Source organism: Melospiza georgiana, chromosome 1 (assembly GCF_028018845.1).
Source record: "Melospiza georgiana isolate bMelGeo1 chromosome 1, bMelGeo1.pri, whole genome shotgun sequence".
Taxonomy (NCBI): domain Eukaryota; kingdom Metazoa; phylum Chordata; class Aves; order Passeriformes; family Passerellidae; genus Melospiza; species Melospiza georgiana.
The window spans coordinates 49046943-49066222 of record NC_080430.1 but is presented as its reverse complement, the minus strand read 5'-3'; the positions used below and the strand labels follow the sequence as shown (position 1 = coordinate 49066222).

The 19280-nt window shown below is 40.2% G+C and overlaps 1 protein-coding gene across 20 annotated transcripts in view; it reads left to right on the top strand.

Annotated features, from left to right (window-relative positions):
- The window catches only part of ARPP21 (cAMP regulated phosphoprotein 21), a 142666-nt gene that overhangs the window by 96651 nt on the left and 26735 nt on the right, over nt 1-19280 (top strand). For all 20 annotated transcript variants that reach the window (XM_058041494.1, XM_058041510.1, XM_058041562.1 and 17 more), the window contains 2 exons: nt 1303-1560; nt 9262-9388. In XM_058041494.1, the coding sequence (XP_057897477.1) occupies nt 1303-1560; nt 9262-9388 (385 nt within the window). The remainder of the gene's footprint in view (nt 1-1302; nt 1561-9261; nt 9389-19280) is intronic.

Below are 19280 nucleotides of genomic sequence, written 5' to 3'. Positions count from 1 at the left end.
AGGTCTCTTGCAGAATCTGTTTGCAGTCATTTGTCATTCTGATAATGAATATCCTAGCTTTCTAAAGGAACAACTTCACAGAGACAACTCATGTGTCTGAGTATGAATGTAGAATGACAGAAAAGTTAACGGCATTACTTCCATAGACCACCTGATGATCTGTCAGTAGTGTTTTAAACATTGATCCATGACATATGCTCTCAGTTGTGAGTGTGAGTCTCTCTGTGTGAGGGTGAGTCCCAGAAGTGCTTTCCACAAGCAAATTTTTTATTTTATTTTGGGTTTTTTTTTGTTTTTAACACATTTTGACATTTCCAGACATTAAATGCATGTGCAGGATGGTTTTGGAGAATAAATATCACAGGGCTGCTAATGATATTAAGAGGTTTCTTTTGAAAAAAGAGCATTTTTGTGGTGCTTATTTCCTATCTGTAATTGGCATATTAATACACAATGGAGTTTGACTTGAGTATTTAAAAGTCTTATGATATGGGCACAAAAGATGCCTACAACCACACCCACACTTGTAAATCTTTGACCTTCACAGAATGAACTTGAGAGCATAGAATAGTATTAATCTTTTTGCAAGAATGAACAGATACAGTTCAGAATGCATGTATTATTACTAGCATGTAATGAAGCTTAGGTCCATTAACTTTCTATGGTACGTTTATCCTACCACAGATTTTTTTTTCTTTTCCCCTTCAATCAAATAGTAGAACTTGTTTCTCTTCAACACTGAATAAAAAGCCTTGAAACAGTAACATTAGGCTTAGCTTTTCTTTTAACTTTCTCTATGTTTACAACCTTGGCTTTTCAAAGGAGTCCAAAAAGGGAAAGATCTGCAGCTGAATTCTACTGAATTCCTCTTGGGATCAGTTTGAAACAGATGAAATTACCAGCATGTGTTTGGCTGACAAATTCTGTATTTGAGGATAGAGGTATCCATAATGTTATTTCCATGCCCTTTACATTTAAAATGTCTTCTTTTGAACACTGTAAAGTTCACTTGTCATTTTGGAATTAAAGGTGAGGGTGGCAGGGGGAAAGAGCCAAAATAATTGGCTTTTTTGCCAAATGATGCCATTCACCTTGCAGTCTGGAAGTCTTTGTCAAAGCATTTAGAGTGATTTTCATTTTAATTGCCTCCATTTTTGCTGAGATCCTTGCAAAGTTTGGCATGGATCGGAGCCGAGCGATTGCTTCCCCCCCTCACTCTCTGAGCCTATTTTGTTTTGCTAACTCACGTGCCTGCTGCAGGCATCACATCTGTGTCCCCTTCTCCTGCCTTGTGCCCCGCAGCGCGATGACATGACCGCGCAGTTTGGCCAGATGAGCTTGAGCCGTCAGTCGTCGGGAGACAACCCCGAGTCGCCCTCCGGCCCCGTGTACCCCTCGCCCATGCTGCAGCAGCCTGCCCAGCAGACGGGCTACATCATGGCCTCCCCGAGCCAGCAGCTTCCCCCCGGCGGCTTCACGGGATCAGGAGCTCCGGTGTCCCAGCAGGTGCTGCAGCCGCCGCCCCAGGGCTTCGTGCAGCAGCCACCGCCACCTGCTCAGGTAGGCAAAGCCCCGCTGCCCCTGGGCGCCCTGCCCTTCACAGCACCAGGGAGGGAACAGAAATTACAGATCGTTTCTTATTTTTCCCCTGCTAAAAGTTTAGCAGATCTTGAGGCAGCAGGGGACTCTGTTGTTTCCTGGGTTCCATCGTTTCCTTCCCTCTCTGCAAAACGCTTTCTGAGCATATGTTCCTAGTCTGTGACACATCTGCACATGAATAGGAAGGAGGAGGGTGAGTAAATGCCCACACTCCTCCTTCCCTGTGCAGGTACCAAAAGAGCAAAATGCACATCAGCCCAGGTAGTCGTTAATCATATTTAATTGACTTGAACATGTGAGGTGTCACAGATCAGTAATTTTAACTGTCTTCCTGAAGACTGATTATGTTTTACTGTTCACTACCAAACATCTCTGCTTGTCTCCTGGGTACCCTTACAGAATATTGAAAGTGATTACTGTCAAGAAGTAAAACGCACAGATGACTTTCTGGCCAATTTTCAAGGCATACACATTAAAAAGACAAATTTCTTTATCCAATTATAAATAACTTCATTTAAATTCTACTTTAAATGGTATTAATAGCATTTCTCTTGTTTTCATATTATCCTTTGGAAGAAAAAATGTAAAAATGAAGTAAAAAACTTCACCATTTCTTTTAATGTAACTTCATTATAAACCTTCTTGGAAGTGGTTAGTTGGTTGGTTGGTTTTTGCTTACTGCTTCTCACTGAAAATTTCCACTTATGTTTATTAATGTAATTTGATATTGACATAGGAATGAAGAATTTTTACTGTTACGATGTTTTAAGTGGGCTAAGGATCTAGTTAATTAGATCACTAATTAACAGTAAAAGAAATCTGAGGACTCTTGGATGCTGACTGTGCAATCCATAATTTCTGTGGTTAAAAAATGTGCAGCTATTTTTTCTGAAAGAAGGCTTGGAAAAAACAAGTTTGAAGGAGATGAAGCTCAATATAATGTGATTTCTTTTACAAAAAATTGAAAATACTGCTAGAAAAATATCACGAGGAAAATATTTCACAGTTTGCCAAATGTAGCAGGTTTGGTGGTTTTTTAAAATTTGGGAGAAATACATGACCTAAAGAGCAAAATTTTCTAATGAATCCATCTACATTGTGTGTCCTAAGTATAGCCTGTCCAGGCTTTAGTCCTCATGTACAACCCCCAGGTGCCCTCAGTGTTTTCCAGCATCATTTAATCCAGCCTCAGGACACTTCCAGTGAACCAGGTAACTGTGAGCACCTCCATGTCACAGGCTGCCACCACAGCAGGCACTGGGATTGCTGTGGAGTGGAGTGGGCTGCAGGATGGTGCTGCCTGTCCTGACAGGGACACCACAGCAGCTCCTCACCCCCTCAGGTGACCCCCCCAGTTCACCCTGGGGTCTCTGCTAGACCTGCCTTGGCTGGCCTTGCATAGGCTGCTTTGGGTGGGTTTGCCCCCTGCTCCTGCCCCTGGCTGAGCCTTGCTGTGGGAGCACTGTGTTTCACCCCTGCACGCACAGGGTTTTCACTCAGCACAGTGCAGTGTTACTTGGTGAAGCTCTTTTCCAAATTAATCCTTATACTGGTGTTACTTAGAGGCAGATTAACTTTTCCACCGGCCAAGTGATGCGGAGGTGCCTTTTCATGTGCAGGCTGCTCTAGGACCAGTGCTGGTGTGTCTAATGGTCACCATGTCTCTGTCCATTCTCCAGCTGTTTTCCTCCTACAGTTTAACACAGTGGAAAGTTAATTGACAGGAGAAAAATATCTTTTGGCTTTGCAACAGCTTCAGTTATTTCGCTGTGGAATGGTTTGTCCTCGGGGGGAAGTGTAGAAAGGTGAGAAATTCAGTGCTGTCAGGTTCCTCTAGTTCTGCAGATAACATCCATCTCCAGCTTGTTGCTGTTTCAAAAAATCCTTGTCAGGTCCCTGTGGAGGAGGGCATGGCAGGGTTTAGTGTCTGCTGCCCATCCCCTATCACTTGAAAGCACAGTGGCCTTGTTCTGCCAGAAGGGAGAGAGGGCAACCACTCTCTGCATCTGCATGCACAGATGGGAGCTTCTGATTCGCATTTCAACTTTTTATTCATTCACTTCAGTCCTAGAAGGTGGTTTGGATACACATTAAGTACATGTAGGGCAAATAGGGAATCCATCCTATAAAAAAATAAGAGGGAATCCCTGGGAAATAGTAGATCTTCTGCCCTGGGAGCTTAGCTTTCTGTACATGGGCAGATAGATCCCAAATCCTCGTCCTGCCCGTGGCACAGCTTCTCTGTGGCAGTGGCTTTGTCAGTCTGAGTCAGCTTTGTTACTCTTTGGGGCTTAGATGCAATAGTAAGGCTGCTCTCAGACACCATAGCAGGTGGTCTGAGGCAGGCTCTGAGAAAAAAGAAAGCATTAAAGACGGTAATGGAAGCAAAACATTATATGATGCATTAATCAATGCAATGCAATCAATGTAAAAGCACTTTTATATCTTAAATGTTGCTATTGAATTTATACCAGTATAAAAGTGGCATGACTTTAATGGCTAATTAGTTCCTGTAAATGCTGTGCTGATAAGGTTGGCTGTGATACCCTGAATGCTGTTGGAAAATAGCAGTGAAAATTTGGGTGGAGATTCTGTGAGTGTGATAATTTCCTTTGGGAGCTGAAAGGAGGAGAAAAAAATGCTTCAAGCCTACACATCCAATAGTACTAATTTAAATTAGTAGCTTTTCTATTAAAGTTCAGTTAAATGTGGGTCTACAGCTGCTCCCCAAGATTCTTTCTCCTAGTCTGTATTAAAGCAGAAGCAGACTGAGTTTGAAATGACCTGCCTAAGAAGTGGTGAAAGAAGCCTTTGGGTTTCTTTTTTGCTTCTTATTTCATTACAGGTATCCCCCAGCTTGACAACAAAGTCATAATTTAATAAACTGAAAATAAGGATTTCTGCTTGTTCAGCCAATTAGGAAAAAAATGAAAAACAAAAAAACCAAAAAACAAAACAAAACAAAAAAAAAAAAAAAAAAAAAAAAAAAAGACCAAAAAAAACCCCAAAAAACCACCCCAACAACAACAAAGAAACCAACCCCAATCCCAAATATTACCCAGGGTTTTCTGAAAGGGATTTTTAGCAGCAAATGCCAGTTTGCTTTCTGTCATGGATATTGAACATATATATATTTGCTTTCTTTATTTTCAGTTTTCTTCTCTTCCTGATAGTTTTTCTGTAGCACTTATGGACCAAATACTTTAACAAGGGTCCACATTCTGCTTTGTAGTACTTTATCAATGATGCCTGTCTTCGCCTCTGCAAATGAAGAAGTGGAAAAAATATGAATATTATGTCAATGGAAAAGGGATATCCTCCCTGAAAAGTTATTTTCACCTCTGACTCATTCTGGAAGGTATACTGGCAAAATGATATCCAAAAGTGAGATGGCAGGAATTCTTGGAGAGGCCTGGAGATGTAATTAACATGTTGAAGGATTTTTCACTTGAATTAGTTTTGTGTCATCATTAATTTTGTGTCATCTTTAATCATCTGACTCTTTGCAGAAGCCTTCTCCTTGAGAGTCTGTAATGACCCGAAGACAAAATCTGTATTCATAGCATATCTCCTCTAGGAAACTTGTTATGAAGAAGGTTGGGGAGTCACTGCAAATGAGCAGGGCTTTCCTTGATGATCTTTGAAAATTATAATGGAGGACATCTTACAAGGCTTTTTTTTTTTTTTTTTTTGGTTACCTGCTACTGTAATTATTATGCAGGGTGCAGGGAGGAAGGGAAAAGACCTTGAAGAATGACTGATCCCTGTCAGTTAGATATTGGGAAGAAATGGCACCTTCATGTATCCGTGCATCACTGGGGTTTCTCTTTTCCTCACTCCCATTTGTGTGGCTGTATCAGTGGCATTAGCTATGGTGCCAGCAGCTGGGTGGAGGTGCTAGTCCAGACCTGTCTGGATATCAGCACTGTTAAGAGAGGGTAGAGTACCAGTCCAGTGGCTGAATCGAGCTGTAAGCCAGTAGAGGGGCAGTTTATGAAAGTAAAATCATCCTGAAGTGTGTTTAGACTCCTGACCGTGCCATGAGGAAATAAACAAAAATAAACAGAGTACCGGTGAATTTCATGGGTGCTGCTGGAGAGCCGCCAGGGAGACACCCAGCCCCATAATGGCTCCAGGCTGTTCTGTATGGACAGAACAAAGCAGGAAACCAGTGCTGCACTGAGTCTCTGCACATCATCTAGGGACTAAGCGCATTAAAAAGAGGAGAAAGTAATGTCTGACTGTGCCATTTCATGAGTGTCTCTGAAATGACACGCCCAGTCCTGTTGCAATTTAAGTTAAAGTGTTGTATAGGAAAGAAAAACTAGAATGCAGGGGAATGGTCAGCCTACAAACAAGGTAATTATTAAAAATCATACTAAAAATTGTTTTTCACAGTGTCAAGGATTAAGACCAAAAATTGTGCTTTTAGACTAAAAGAGGTGGCATTTATTTCGGTTATAGTCTTAGAAGTGCATTTTTTTGGTAAATTTATTTTAGTTTTAGGGTAACCATACAGCTTCATTGGCATGCTTGTTAGTGCCATGGAAACCTTCTGGTTCTGTAAATAAAATGTTTTACAAGCAAAAGGTTGAAGGTTGGATTGTGCATTTCACATGGGAATTCAACTCAAGTATAATTTGGCATGTTGGCTGGCTGCTACAGAAATGTAATGTTTTTTGTTGAAGAGCACATAAGTAAACGTTTTAGTAACACTGATGTGATGAGAAGGTAAAAAATTCAAGAGGATCAGAGCAGATGATGTAAGTGATACTTGTTATCTCTGATCCCTCTAATTCCACTGTTCACCAAAGTAGAATCAGAAAGGAAAAATGACATTTCAACTACTGACACAGAGATGTACTCAAGATAAATGAGAATGGATCCTTCCAAGCCCCTCAAGCATAAAAGACCTATTTTAGATCATGTCTATATTTTACACCAAGCCCTTCTTTTAATGTGTGAGCTTTTAAAAAACAAACCTGCCCCCTCACCCAACAAAAACAAAGCTAACAAAAGCAAAAACAACAACAAAACACACATAGACACAAAACCAAAAGAACAAATCCCATCAAAAGCCAAACCTCTTGTTTCCATGTCATGTGTGCATAACTGATATCCAATTCTTTAATTAATCTTTATAAGTGAAATATTTTTTTTACCCTTCTACTACTAACATTTTTTTCATGCTGATAGATTGCGCTCTCATAAACTTTTAAAGTGGGTTGCATAACAAATGTACTCCAATGAATTGAGAAAATGAGAGCAAGGGAAAGAACCCTTTGACCAATGCTGAGGTAAAAATAAAGGAGTGTATGCTTCAGTGTATATATTTTTTTGCTCAGCTGGTTCAACTATGAACCTGACTTCAAAACTTAGATTCTTCAGGTTATGTTTTAAGGTTAATCCCAACTGAATCATTTCCAAAGAGATAATTCTTATTGTTGCCAAATGCTCATGTTGTTTCAAATATCTAGGGGCTTGTCTGCACTGGAAAATGAGGAAGTGGAGGGTAGATAAAATAAATCCTTTAAGTGATATTAAGCTGCAGGCAGGATAAGTGAGAGCTTTTCCACAGGGGTTTAATATTCTTTGGTTTGTAGAATATGTTAATAGAAAATAAAGAATATTTGAAAGAATGTCTGTTCTGTTCCCCTGCTCCAAGGCTGGATCAAATATCTGCATTGACTAGACTTAGAGTGGGTCTCCTCATTTCTTTCAAGCCTCTTGTAGCAGAGTGTTGCTGAGAGCAATCAGCTGTCCACGAGATGAGTTTATCACACTAAACTTTCCTGATCCACAGTTTATGCTGCTGAAAGAATGATTTTGTGCCTTAAATGTGTGGGCCCACCTTCCTATTCCTTGTGGCTTTTCTTTGCAGAGAAGCAAATTCTTAATGGTGGTGTCCATTCTACAAAGGCATTTTGGTTTTGTTTCATTAGTCACTGACAAAACAAATGGCAGGCACTATCCATTAGGTGTCACTTGGTATCGTCTGGAGGGAGGGTAGCTTACAGCATTTGCCAGTCAAAACCTTGTTTTTCTCATACTTGTTTGACTTGGCTGATATAAGCAGAGAGAGGGGGGAGAAAAATCAATTGTTTGAAAAGAAAATTAATAGAAAAAGAAATTAACACCCATCCTTGAAGAATGGATGGGTGTTCAGCCTCTTGATTGACAGATGCTGTTGACTGTCAGTTGGTCTGCAGGGTTAACTTCACTGACACCTCCCAGTCCAGCTTTGTTAATCCTAATCCTTCTCCCACCACAGTTACCCATTCAGTAGGCTTCTATTTGCCCAAATAGCAATCCATAGCCTATTCTTGTCTAGTCTTTTGTGTCGATGCCATTTTTTTTCCTCATCTGAGACTGGATATTTTCCAAGGAGAATTTCTGATCTCTCTTAAGATGTTCTAGCAGTCGTTTTCTTTACTCTGCTAACTTTATGGATGATCAAATTGAATTATCTGTATCAGGAATATTTCTTCCATGCAGATAAAAGTGGCAAAAATAGTTCTTGTTTTTGCATGAAAAAAATAAAAGCACTTGGTCTGACTCTGTGCATATGTCTGTGTAGGATAAATGCTATGCACAAAGTGAGAAAAAAATTTTATTAAGAAATGCTGACTGCTGTGGCAGAAGTTGAGAGAGAAGCAATGTTCTCCCAAGCCTGTATCCCTCTGCAGTCTGTTCATACCATATATTGCCAAACTCTATCAGATGCCTAAAGTATCCCTGACAGCTGAAAATGAAAAATTTTGAGTGCTTTGAACTTGTGAAGGGTCAGTTGGAACTTGTGAAGGGTCAGTTGGAAGCTGTTTAACTCAAATGTTTCTGTAACAGTGGTGTGGCATATATAGGAAAAAATCTTTTCCTGCAGTCATCATCATCTCACCTGTGTGATAAGGAGATGTAGTACCCGTTTCTCTGTAATGACAGTAATAATAGAAGAAAAAAGATGTCCATTTAGCAGAACTTCCTGACTTAATGCCTATCCTCAGCTCCTGCAAGAAAACAGCTATGATTATTTTTTGAACTGTGATTGTTTTCACAACAAGAGCAAGAAAGGCTTTAGAGGGAAATGTTCATGTAAGGAGGGATGTACATGTTAAACAGAAGCATCAATCTGATCATTTCCTTACAAGTGTTAGGGGTGCACACACTCCATCTTGCTCTCCACCATGTTTCTATGTATTTGTGCTCCAAGCCATTCCTTGCTTTGATTGGACCATTTTCTCCAGGGTTCCTTTAATGGTTCAACATGCTGTCTGTATGTGTTATGTTGATATGGAAGGTGTTGTTTGCATCTATTTTTCTGCAGCTTTCAGTATGTTACTATGATAAAATGTTACTGTGATATTTTTTTCTTTGGTATATATATGTAGTTTTTTATGAATCCTCTGTTTTTTTCTCTTTAAATTAGCATTCTTTTTTTTTTTTTCTTATTTCTTAAAGTATCTGAAAATAAATGTGGGCACTTGTAGTCCTTTTCCTTGCACAGCTGAAAGCAAGCAGCAATTCTTGAAGAGACAGGAGGCAAACCTCTTCTCTTGAATGCCATTACCACTAATATGCTTGATTTGAACTTCTGCTCCCCCTCCCTGTTTTGTTTTACTTTATGAATCTTTGATCTCTGGAGTTTACTGTTCTCTTTCTTTGCAGATGCCAGTGTATTATTACCCATCTGGTCAGTACCCTACCTCAACAACTCAGCAGTACAGACCCATTGCCTCAGTTCAGTACAACGCACAGCGGAGTCAACAGATCCCCCAGACTGCCCAGCAAGCAGGTATGTACATCTGGTACTCATTTCTTCAGCTGCTCACAGTGCCTTTGCAGGTGAAACCTGTTGGTTGTGCTCTAACTGAACAGCAGAGGAGAAACCTGATTGCTGTTCTGTTTGAAAATACAGTGGAAATTAGAAATTGAGAAACCTTTTGCTTGGACATCCCGAGCAATGGAAGAGCAGGGGTTGCATCCTCCATCCCTGCTGCCCTGCATGCAGTGTCCTCAGTGTCCATGCTCCAAGTGCAGGACACAGAGAGAGCTGAGAGGGAGCTGATGTGAGCAGTCACAGTGCACCTTCAAGCCACCCATTGTGGTTGCCCTCTGCCATGGGAGCTCCTCAAGTGTCTGTACTGCCCTTTGAGGTGGGCAGGCCTGCAGTGAGGCAGAAGGGGCCGGTGGTTCTCCACAGCCTGTGCTGTGCCTGTGCCGAGGAGCGGCAGGGCTGTGCGCGGTTGGCGCCGCGGGGAGCGGCTGCCCGCAGCAGTGCGGCTGGAAGGGGGGCCGTTACACTGTAAGAGAGTGAGTAGCAGGTCTCACAGTGAACCGGTCTCTTTTCCTGCTGTGTCACGCCACCCCGCATCACTCCAGAGTGACAGGGACAGAGGGGGAGCTGGGCTGGCGCGTGCTGGGAGAGAGCAGGAATTGTGGTTGTCAAGGAGTCGTCGCATGTCAAGGGAATAAACAGTTCTGGTGTTGGAGATTTTTTAAATTTATTTATTTCCTGCCTGTTTCTTTAGTGCACACCTTCCCTCATAGGGTGTCTCAAACAGTAACTCCAGGCATAAGGGGAGGAGGTGGAGGGGTGGGTTTTGTTTTTCCAGATGTGCCAGGTAGAACAAAGCATTCATCATTCCATCTCAGTTTGGCAGAAACCCTTTAGAATGGCAAAGCAGATTCCCTGCAATATCCTTGATATGGAAGTCATTTAAGATGCAAGTCAAGAGCCCAGACATGAGATGTGAACAAGACTTATGGGGTCATCCAGCTTGTCTACCTATCTCCGTAATGTGACTGCTGGCAATTTTGTTCCACTCTCTCAGGCACTCAGGGAGACAAAGACATGGCAAACACAGCTATAACTAAGCAATTCATTACTTTTTTTTAATGCTGTTCTGTGTTCTAATAAAATTGGTGACATTTTGGTCAGTGTCAGTGGTGACTGACTGTGTCTGCTTTCATACCTTTATATTATACATTCCTGAGAGAGAAGAGGGTGAAGTATTGCACAAAGGTCATCTGTCTCTTCTAGCTTCTCCTGCCTGACAGTCTGGTACCATATTTATTATCTCTATATAGTAGATCCTTGAAACAAAGTGCAAATCAACTTAGATGACATTATCTAGATCTACTGTGTTGTTATAAAACCATATTTATCAGTTTAATGCTACATCTATAGCCTAGTGGTGAATATGGTAAGTGATATGCACAAGAGATGGTCTGACGTATGCGTGATGTTCCGGAGAAGATCCAGCTGTGTGAAAATCCTAGTTTTAAAGATATACTGTAGCACAGGAGCTGTTGAGTGCAGACAAATGCAGAGATGCAAATGCTAATTTTGTTTCAGTGTTTACTGCATTGTTTTCCTTACATGTTTGGAAAACACGAGTCAAGGAGTTTGTGTAAAATCTCTAGCGCATCGGTCTTTCCCTGCAATCCGCTCTTTGAGCTGCCTGCTCAGTTGGAAGTATTATTTTTATCTCTTGTTTAAAAATGAAAACATTGTGTCTACAGTTTAGACTCCCTGCTGTGGTGATGATTTTAAGTGTTTAGCTATTCTCAGATCTTGAGACATATCTGAGAACAATTTTGCACGCTAGTTCATCCCTTTGGCCTCTGATACATCCTTTTCCCTAGTCACGGTCCCAGCGTGTGGTAAGTGTGACAGGAAGCAGATTGCAGTTCTCTACAGGTCTTGTTTTGGAGGTGGTGTAAGAATCGTTCAGATTTACTGCATCTCTTGGTATTTGGGAAACAAATAGCTGTGTATGACCAGAAAATAGCAATCCACAAGCAAGTGTTTCAGACTTCCATTTTCCTTCCCACACGGACTTAGCTTCAGATCAGCACATGAGGAGCCAGGGATAGCGAGGGGCCCGAACAAGAAGCTATGATGGAAAATAGTGTTTGTGAAACAGAGTGTAGTATGGGAATACTCAGGATGGGAAGGGTGAACAGATGGGAAGGAGGCAGATGAAACGATGATGTCTGAAATGGTTTCCCCAAAGACCTCACATCACTTGCTGCTGCTTTGGAGAGAGGACGGCTGCGGTGCAGGCCGGCCCAGGGGAGCCCAGCTGGACCTGCCGCATGGCTCCTGCACAGGGCGAGCAAGGAGGCAACCTCAGCCTGGCAGCTCAGGAAATACTTTATTAAAATTAAAAATTTGCCTGCTTGGAGGAGCTTGTGGAAGCTTTCAAAGCAACAACAAGGAGTTCAGATCTTACTTCCCCTACTTTGGGATGCAGAGGTCAAAGTTTCATCTAATGTTAGCGATTTGTTTTCATTTTTGTTAGAAAAGGTCTCTTCAGGATGAAGTGATATTGATGACTTTTACAACAGACAGCTAAAGCAAAATATCTGCACAGCATCTATGGTGGCTGAGGGAGCCTGTACTCTCTCGTGGCTCTGGAAGAAGAGCAATATTGAGTTAAAATGGCTCCAGGGCAGAAAAAAGGATGAGCTCACCTAAAATTAGATTAGAGCTCTGGCAGCAATAAATCATTTGGAGAGAAGGCTGAAAACATTTTGTGTGTTTATTTACCCTTTTTATTTTTATTTGCCTAAGTGCTGGCTTACGTGAGAACCTGAGTGACCCATTTCTGGCAGAAGCCTAGCACAGTGTCCTCCATGAAGATTTTTGTGCAAATGTCCGCCATTTGAATTATGTTCATTTCTGTTTGAGCCAAAATGTGGTATCAGTGTAAACAGAAATACTTTTGTTTCACTCATGCCATTGCTGCTCTTCTTCGTTATGCTTTTTCTGCACCATTTTCATGTTCTGAGCTGCTCAGTGCAAAGTGTTGCCATTTGGGTGGGGCCAGGGTCGAGCTGGTGTCTGTCACACCATGTCATACGTACGATGTGATAGGTGGATTCTTAAGGTGTGTTCAGGCAGGTGTTCTCAAAAACAGTATGCTCATTTTTCAAACCATTTGGGTATGTTGCTGTTTAAACCATTTCTGCCCTCTGTAACAGGTGATACTGTGGAGTGCCCAGTTTTGGGAGTACATGGAAGAAAATATTTTTTCTGTATTTGCATCTAGCAGTGCTCTGTAAATTGCATGTCTGGCATCATCAGTATTTCATTCTTCAGTAATTATCTCTATTTTGATAGACTGATCCTAGTTACTGTCTGAGTAGAAAAATAGAGATGTATTGATGATAAATCAGTAATTATTTCTATTTTGTCATGACAGAAGAAGTCAGCAATGTTTTATTTTATATCTGTGTCTCTATTTTCTCCTATTTTAGCAAATGCTGAGCACTTGGAGGATTTTTCATCTCTGAAGTGCTTCATAAGTATGAACTGGATAAATACATGAGTATTATCTTCGGATATGCAACTCTTATTGCTGTTCACAAATGAACAAGCTGCAACAAATTACATTATTTTTTTCCTTCTCTAGTTCATTGTTGTGTGTTTGCCTCATGTTCCAGATAATTTCAGAGTGCAACAGAAATTTTATGGATAAAATAATATTTATCTTCTTGCTTGGGCCTAGTTCTAAGAGGCTGTAAGCTTGATTCATCATGCACTTGTAAGGTAAATGTCTGTGGAGTGTGTTTTGCATCGGCAATGAAATAATCTTTTGAGGAGATTAAAACTGAGATCTTTAGTAGATCTTTATGTAGCTATAGTACTTTGATAATAAGTTTTCCTGCCAAAACCTTACACTATCATATTTGCAAACAAAATAAGATGGTATTTGACATAATTTGTTTTTCTGTAATTTCTGGCGATTAATGTAATGATGTTAGGATTTCTCATATATTCAAGAATCAACAAATAATGCCATTATAACCTGTTTCAGGTCCCCAATATCAGGAAAAGACTCAGAGACAATAGGAAATCTCTCTATTTTTTTCCTAAAAGCAACACATTTGCTTGTGTACAGTAGGCAAAGAAAGTCCTAATATGAGAAAAATATATATCTGAATATTGTTTGGGTGTACAGTCCTTTCTTAACCAGTGTTCATGGATTTTCTGTAAACAGCAAGTGTTTGTCTTGAAGAAAAGGTTCCTGATGGAGAGCAGTATTATAAGCCTTTACAGCTTCCAGTAAAGTAGAAGAGGTAATTGTCGCTTAAATGCACCTCTGAAACAAATTTTAAGTGAAGACAAAATGTACTTAACAGAGTCCATAAATTTTTTTAGGTAGGCATCAGAGTCAAATAGACAATGAAATACTGAATTTTTGCTTAATTTAATCATTTCAGTGTCAGCATAATTGAAGAGTGTTAACTTCAAGCCTCTTTTATCCTCTTTGTCTTCTGAAAGCATTTGTCACTATAAGCTGATACTTAGTGGGAAAAAAAAATGGGGGAAGGGAAATGTGCAGCGCTAAAAACAAAATTGGTTTGTTATCATGGTCACTAGAGAACCTTATAAAGAAAGATTGCTGCTTTCTACCTTCATTAGCAACCTGACAGGAGCTCATGGTCCATGATGGATTTGTTTGCATAATTCTGTCTATAATTTCACTGCTTATATAAACATAAACAACTTCAATTTTTAAGTATCTAATTATCTGAAGAAACTGTTTCTCTAACAGTAATTGCTCACTGTGTTATTGAAATGGATTTGTGGGGAAGGTGTCCATCTGTGTTCAGTGCTATTCTTTTCAGCAGATACTGCTGCTCCTAAAAAGCAGTGAATCACAAGGGGGGTGAATCTCATTTTCACAGAGGCTTGACAGGAATAGGAGGCACAGAGTCCTACTGTTCTAGATACATAAATGTAGTGCTGTACTCATTAATGTTGATGGAAGGCTTTGAAATTTATAAGAATTTAGTGAAATAGTATGACCAGATCAAGAAGGAGTTTGGAGCAATTTCAGTCGGACTAAGTTAAAAATTGTGATCTTGAAGTGATCCACACTGACGTTATTAGTTTCTGTTCAAGTATTTTATGTTTAAATTATCCAGAAGCTTAGAGCTTTACCTACAAGCATGCTTCCATTTAGACAGGATGTCTCATCCTGGGAGGATGTCAGGTAGCCCATGCTACCTGAAATTTTGTGCTCTGGATTTCATTCTTCTTACTGCCTGAGGAGGATGCTGTGAACAAATAGTTCATTCAAGACTTTTTCAGAAGGTTCCTGAATGAGTCAGGATTCAGGCTTAAATTTTTTTCAATTTCTAATCTTAAAACCACTAATCCTTTTGTCTTCCTGACTTTATGCAGTAGTGCTGCACCAGTACTGAACCAGCATTCAACTTTATAGAATATCTGTAATTTAAATTAATAGCAGAATTAATACTATCACACTTCCTACAGCATACCTGACTCTGAAAATTAAAAGATGAAATTACTTTTGTCAGAAAGCTTTGTTAGTCCTCAAATGACTTGTTTAATTATTCAGCATTCACACCAGGAGAGGAGAAGTATTGAGTGAAGAGAACACTGGTAGGTTCAGCAGCTACAATGGTCTTAAGACAGGCACTTATTTCTGGTTTTTTTTCAAGGCATCACAAGTTGTATTCAACTTCTCTGATGCTAATTGGAGTTTAAGCCATTTCTGACGGCATTTCTAGTGTTTCAAAGTAAAATACAAATTTTTTTAATTTTAATTTTGTTGTAGAGAATGTGTTAGTCTCATGTTAGTTAATACACAGGAGCAACAGAGAGAGAGGAATATTTCTAACAGTGTTGTACAGTAGACAGAACTTCAAATAGCCTTTGTAAAAATTACAGAGATAATGAAAATAACACACTAAGGTATTCAACAATGTCTACAAAGAATCTTTGTATTTCTGGCTTTTCTTTGCCAAAAAGAGTCATACATCATCTCTGCTGCTAATTCTGTGTTGGATCAATGTGCAGCGCTCCCACTTCTTGTGGTGGAATTTTCCAGCACTGAATAATTGAGAGGTTTATATTGTAGTCCTTGAGAGCAAAGGCAGATTTCATTTTTTTTTTTTTTTTCGTGTTCTGATACCATCCTGCCATTGGCAGAACTAGTGGAGCCCCGCCATTGACAGAAATGCTAGAAAGCCTTTCTGCAGGGACAGAGGCCATCTCCAGCTCTGCTTCAGGCATGCTGCACACAGGGAGTCTGTAGACTTTAGGGCTCACTTCTCTGTAGCTATTCTGCAGATGAAAGCATGCAGTGGAATGCAGAAGTGGAGGGCTTATGGGTCTCAGGTAATAATGGAAAAAACTCTGAATGTACAGCAGAGATCTGCACTGCGGGAAGGAAGAGCAGGGAGAGCTTTTGCCTCACAGTTGCTATTGATTGAGGGTTTAAGAATTGAAGCACACTTTGCAGTTGTAAAACTCCATAGAACAGGACACATATTTAGATTGGGAGGCAGTAAAAGAATCATGTGTGAGTATGCCGGAGGAAGGGGTCACAGTGTGTGTTCAGAGTTAGGGCAGAGGAGCTCAAGAATGATGTCACAGTAACTGAAGCAGTGCTCTGCTAACCAGTCCTGATATATTATAAAGTCACAGTGTCTTTACCTGAATTTTGTTCAGCCTTTGTCAGAGGCTCTTATTGTTTACCTAAACTACCCACAGGAACAGCATCCCTCTGCAAATGCAAGGACATTTTTATTTGCACTCACCAATGGTAGTTATATAGAATGTATGAATTGTATAGCATTCTACCTATGTATAATAATAATGTATAATAATAAAAGAATGTATAGCAAATGAGCATTTTTTGAAAGTTCTCCTCTGTTAGTTTGCAAGTGAAATAATGCTCATAGTATGGCTGTGTAAAAGAGGCAACCCTTGAGTCTTCCCAAAGAAAGCAGCTGGTTTCCTTAGCAGCTGGCAAGGATATGTGATACCCCTCCTAAAAGTTCTTCGCCTCTTCCCCAGGTCCTGCTCTCTGTTGCAGCTCACTCGTTATGCACCAGAGCAGAAAGCATTCCTGCAGCATGAGCTAATTGTAGTGCATGATGGCTGGTGGCTGTCATTGGTATTGAACAGAAAATAAAAAAAAAATTGAATTTGCTGTCTGAGTGTCTGGCTCTAACAACAGCTTGATTATTTCTGTTATTACTAGTAATACATAGCCCCTGCTGAGTTTTCACTTCCAGTGGGTATCTCTGGCATTTGTCATGATGAATGATAAGGATAAACACAGGTTTTCTTGCTGCAGACCCTGGTGAGGGTTCTTTCATGTCTGATGGGATGTAGATTGAGGAAGGAAAGAGATGTTTCTTTATTTGGCCTTGGTTGCCAATCCTAGGACTTTGCTGTAAATGAGAGTAATTTTATGTTAATTCACTCCAGAATGGAAAAATAAAGCTGCTATTTCTGCTTCTGCTTATGTGTTGGTGGCAAGACATGACTATGACCCGATCAGGAATGTTATTTTCAGGATGGAGAGACAAACAAGCAACACTACTCAATATGTTGAACTGCAGTTCCTTGTTCCACAGTGCCTTTTTGAGAAGTTTTAATCCCTAGTGCAGCAAGTAATGGGAAGTTAGATAAGCTTTTGTCCCAGTTTTTCTGAGAAGAGCTGAGATTAAAAGTGCTTCAACACAGATTTTCATTCTGAATTTTTACATATTTAATTTTAACTTTTCTTTTCAATGCACTTCCCAGGATCCTAGTGTGTTGGTTACAAATGTGGTCTTTTGATTACAAATGATCTTTTGATTACTGTCATGTAAGTGCTTAAGGACAAGGAAAGAAAAAGAAGCCATCCTGTGCAACAATGTCATACCAATGCCATAGTCATACCAAGGAGCTACAGCAAATCTTAAGACACCTTTTAACTAAGAACTAGGTATGAAGAAATACAAATATGAAGAAATTTTCTTTTTCACTCGTGGGACCAGGCAGAGAGCTTGCAATCCAGGCTAAAAGAATGTTAAGGCATCTGCCATGGTGGCCATCCAGTTCAGGGCTGTTTTCCATCTTTCAAAAATGTTCCTTAGCTTAGGTAAATCAGAAAAAGAAAGAAAAAGCTTTTACTGTGGCAACTGTTTATTCATTCACACCTGTAAAAAGTTGGGCATCCAAAGTTCCTAATGAGTGCTGAAGACAGGAAGCATATTTTTTATATTGTCCATATAGAGTCCCCAAGTGTGTTTTCCTAAATGTTAGTGTTTGGAGTAATTTGTGGATTTGCTGCTGTTTGAGTTTCTCAGTGTCTTCATTCTTGGTGTTCCTTAGATTTGCTCACAGAATGAAAACCCACAGCCATCATGAGACATGGGCAGTGGACTTTGCCTGAAAACATCAGCAGTTTTTTTCTTGTAGCAAATAATCTCTTTCTGAAGGATCTTGGCCCTGTGGCATTGCTTAAGGGAAAAAAAATGAAGGAAAAAAAAAAAAAACCCAGCCATTTCTGAGCAAGCAAATATTTAGGCTATGTGTATGTGTGTGTGTGTATATATATATGTATGTATGTATGTATGTATTCTTTCTCTTTCTGTCACTCTGCATTATCAAAACATTTTGCTGTGTGCTTCAGCACTGTCCTCAGGGCTTCCAAGTAGCATGCTGGTAAAACAGAACATCTTCAATAGCATCTGCTCAACATTGCTGCATTTCCAGCTTTCTCTTTGTTGAGAGCTACCTTCATCAGGTACTGAGTCTGCAGGAGTGCAGACCTTTTTACAGGTCCTACAAATGAACCTCCACAAATTGAATTTTTAAGGTTCCCAAGCACTACTTTATAGAATAAGAAAAAGAGAGGAAATGTATTAAATTATAAGAAGCAATGTGCAGCTTCAAAATTATTGCTGGATTAATAGTTTGTATCAAATGGCAATTTTCATTCTCTCTCAATTGGAGAAATAGAAAGCAATTAATCTTCTGTAGCACATTGTGAAAAATAAGGGCTTCTACAGGATCTCAGTGAAGCTGTTCCTTCACTTAACCTTGAGCTGGGCAATAAATAATTATAAATGCAGCTACGTCGCAAGGCAAAAGTAATTTGGGGAAATAGAATTATCATCTAATGCAGGAATAAGAAACTTGAATTAGGTTTCCTGATGTTCTTTGTTCCAGAAGAGTATGAATTTGATTGTGATTTGTGCATAAGAGAGTGGAGCTGGGGTTTTACAGAGTGGATTTTGTACCCAAGCTAACACAAGATGATTTATATTGCAATGTTGACATAGGCAAATGCTCTTGTGCTCTCTCAGCTATAGCTCACATAGAGCCTCTGATGAGAGGACATGTTTAACAGAGGGAGAAGGTAATGTCCAAGGTGCATGGGTGCATTAACATCTGTCAAAGAGTTTCCTGCTCTTCACTAAGGGCTCCCTATTGTCAGTACTGCCTTCCACAAAATTTTCAGTGGGTCCCTTCATAGAAAGTTTCTGTTCCACTGTGGAGTGCTGCTTAGGAGACTGGGGATACAACAGAGAGCTGCTTCATCCTGAGCTTCTCTCCTGCCCACAGTGCCATTCCTCAGAGCTCCCATGCATGCCTTGCAGGTCCCAAAGCAGTGTTGTTAACCTCACTTCACCTTGGGACTTTCCAGCCAAGTCAGTGGAAGCTGGCCAGTGAAAGGATCAATGAAGCATGTGTGAATGGGTCAGCAGTTCATGTCATGGAGCAGTGCACAGGATACTCTGGGAAGGAGAGGCAAAGGATGTGAGAAAAAAAATAAATGCAGGAGTGAAAAGAGCTGTATCTTTTTAGTGCAGAACCCTGCCTCAGCATACTGCTCCACTAGAGCAATAGGCAGGATCTATTCAAGCCC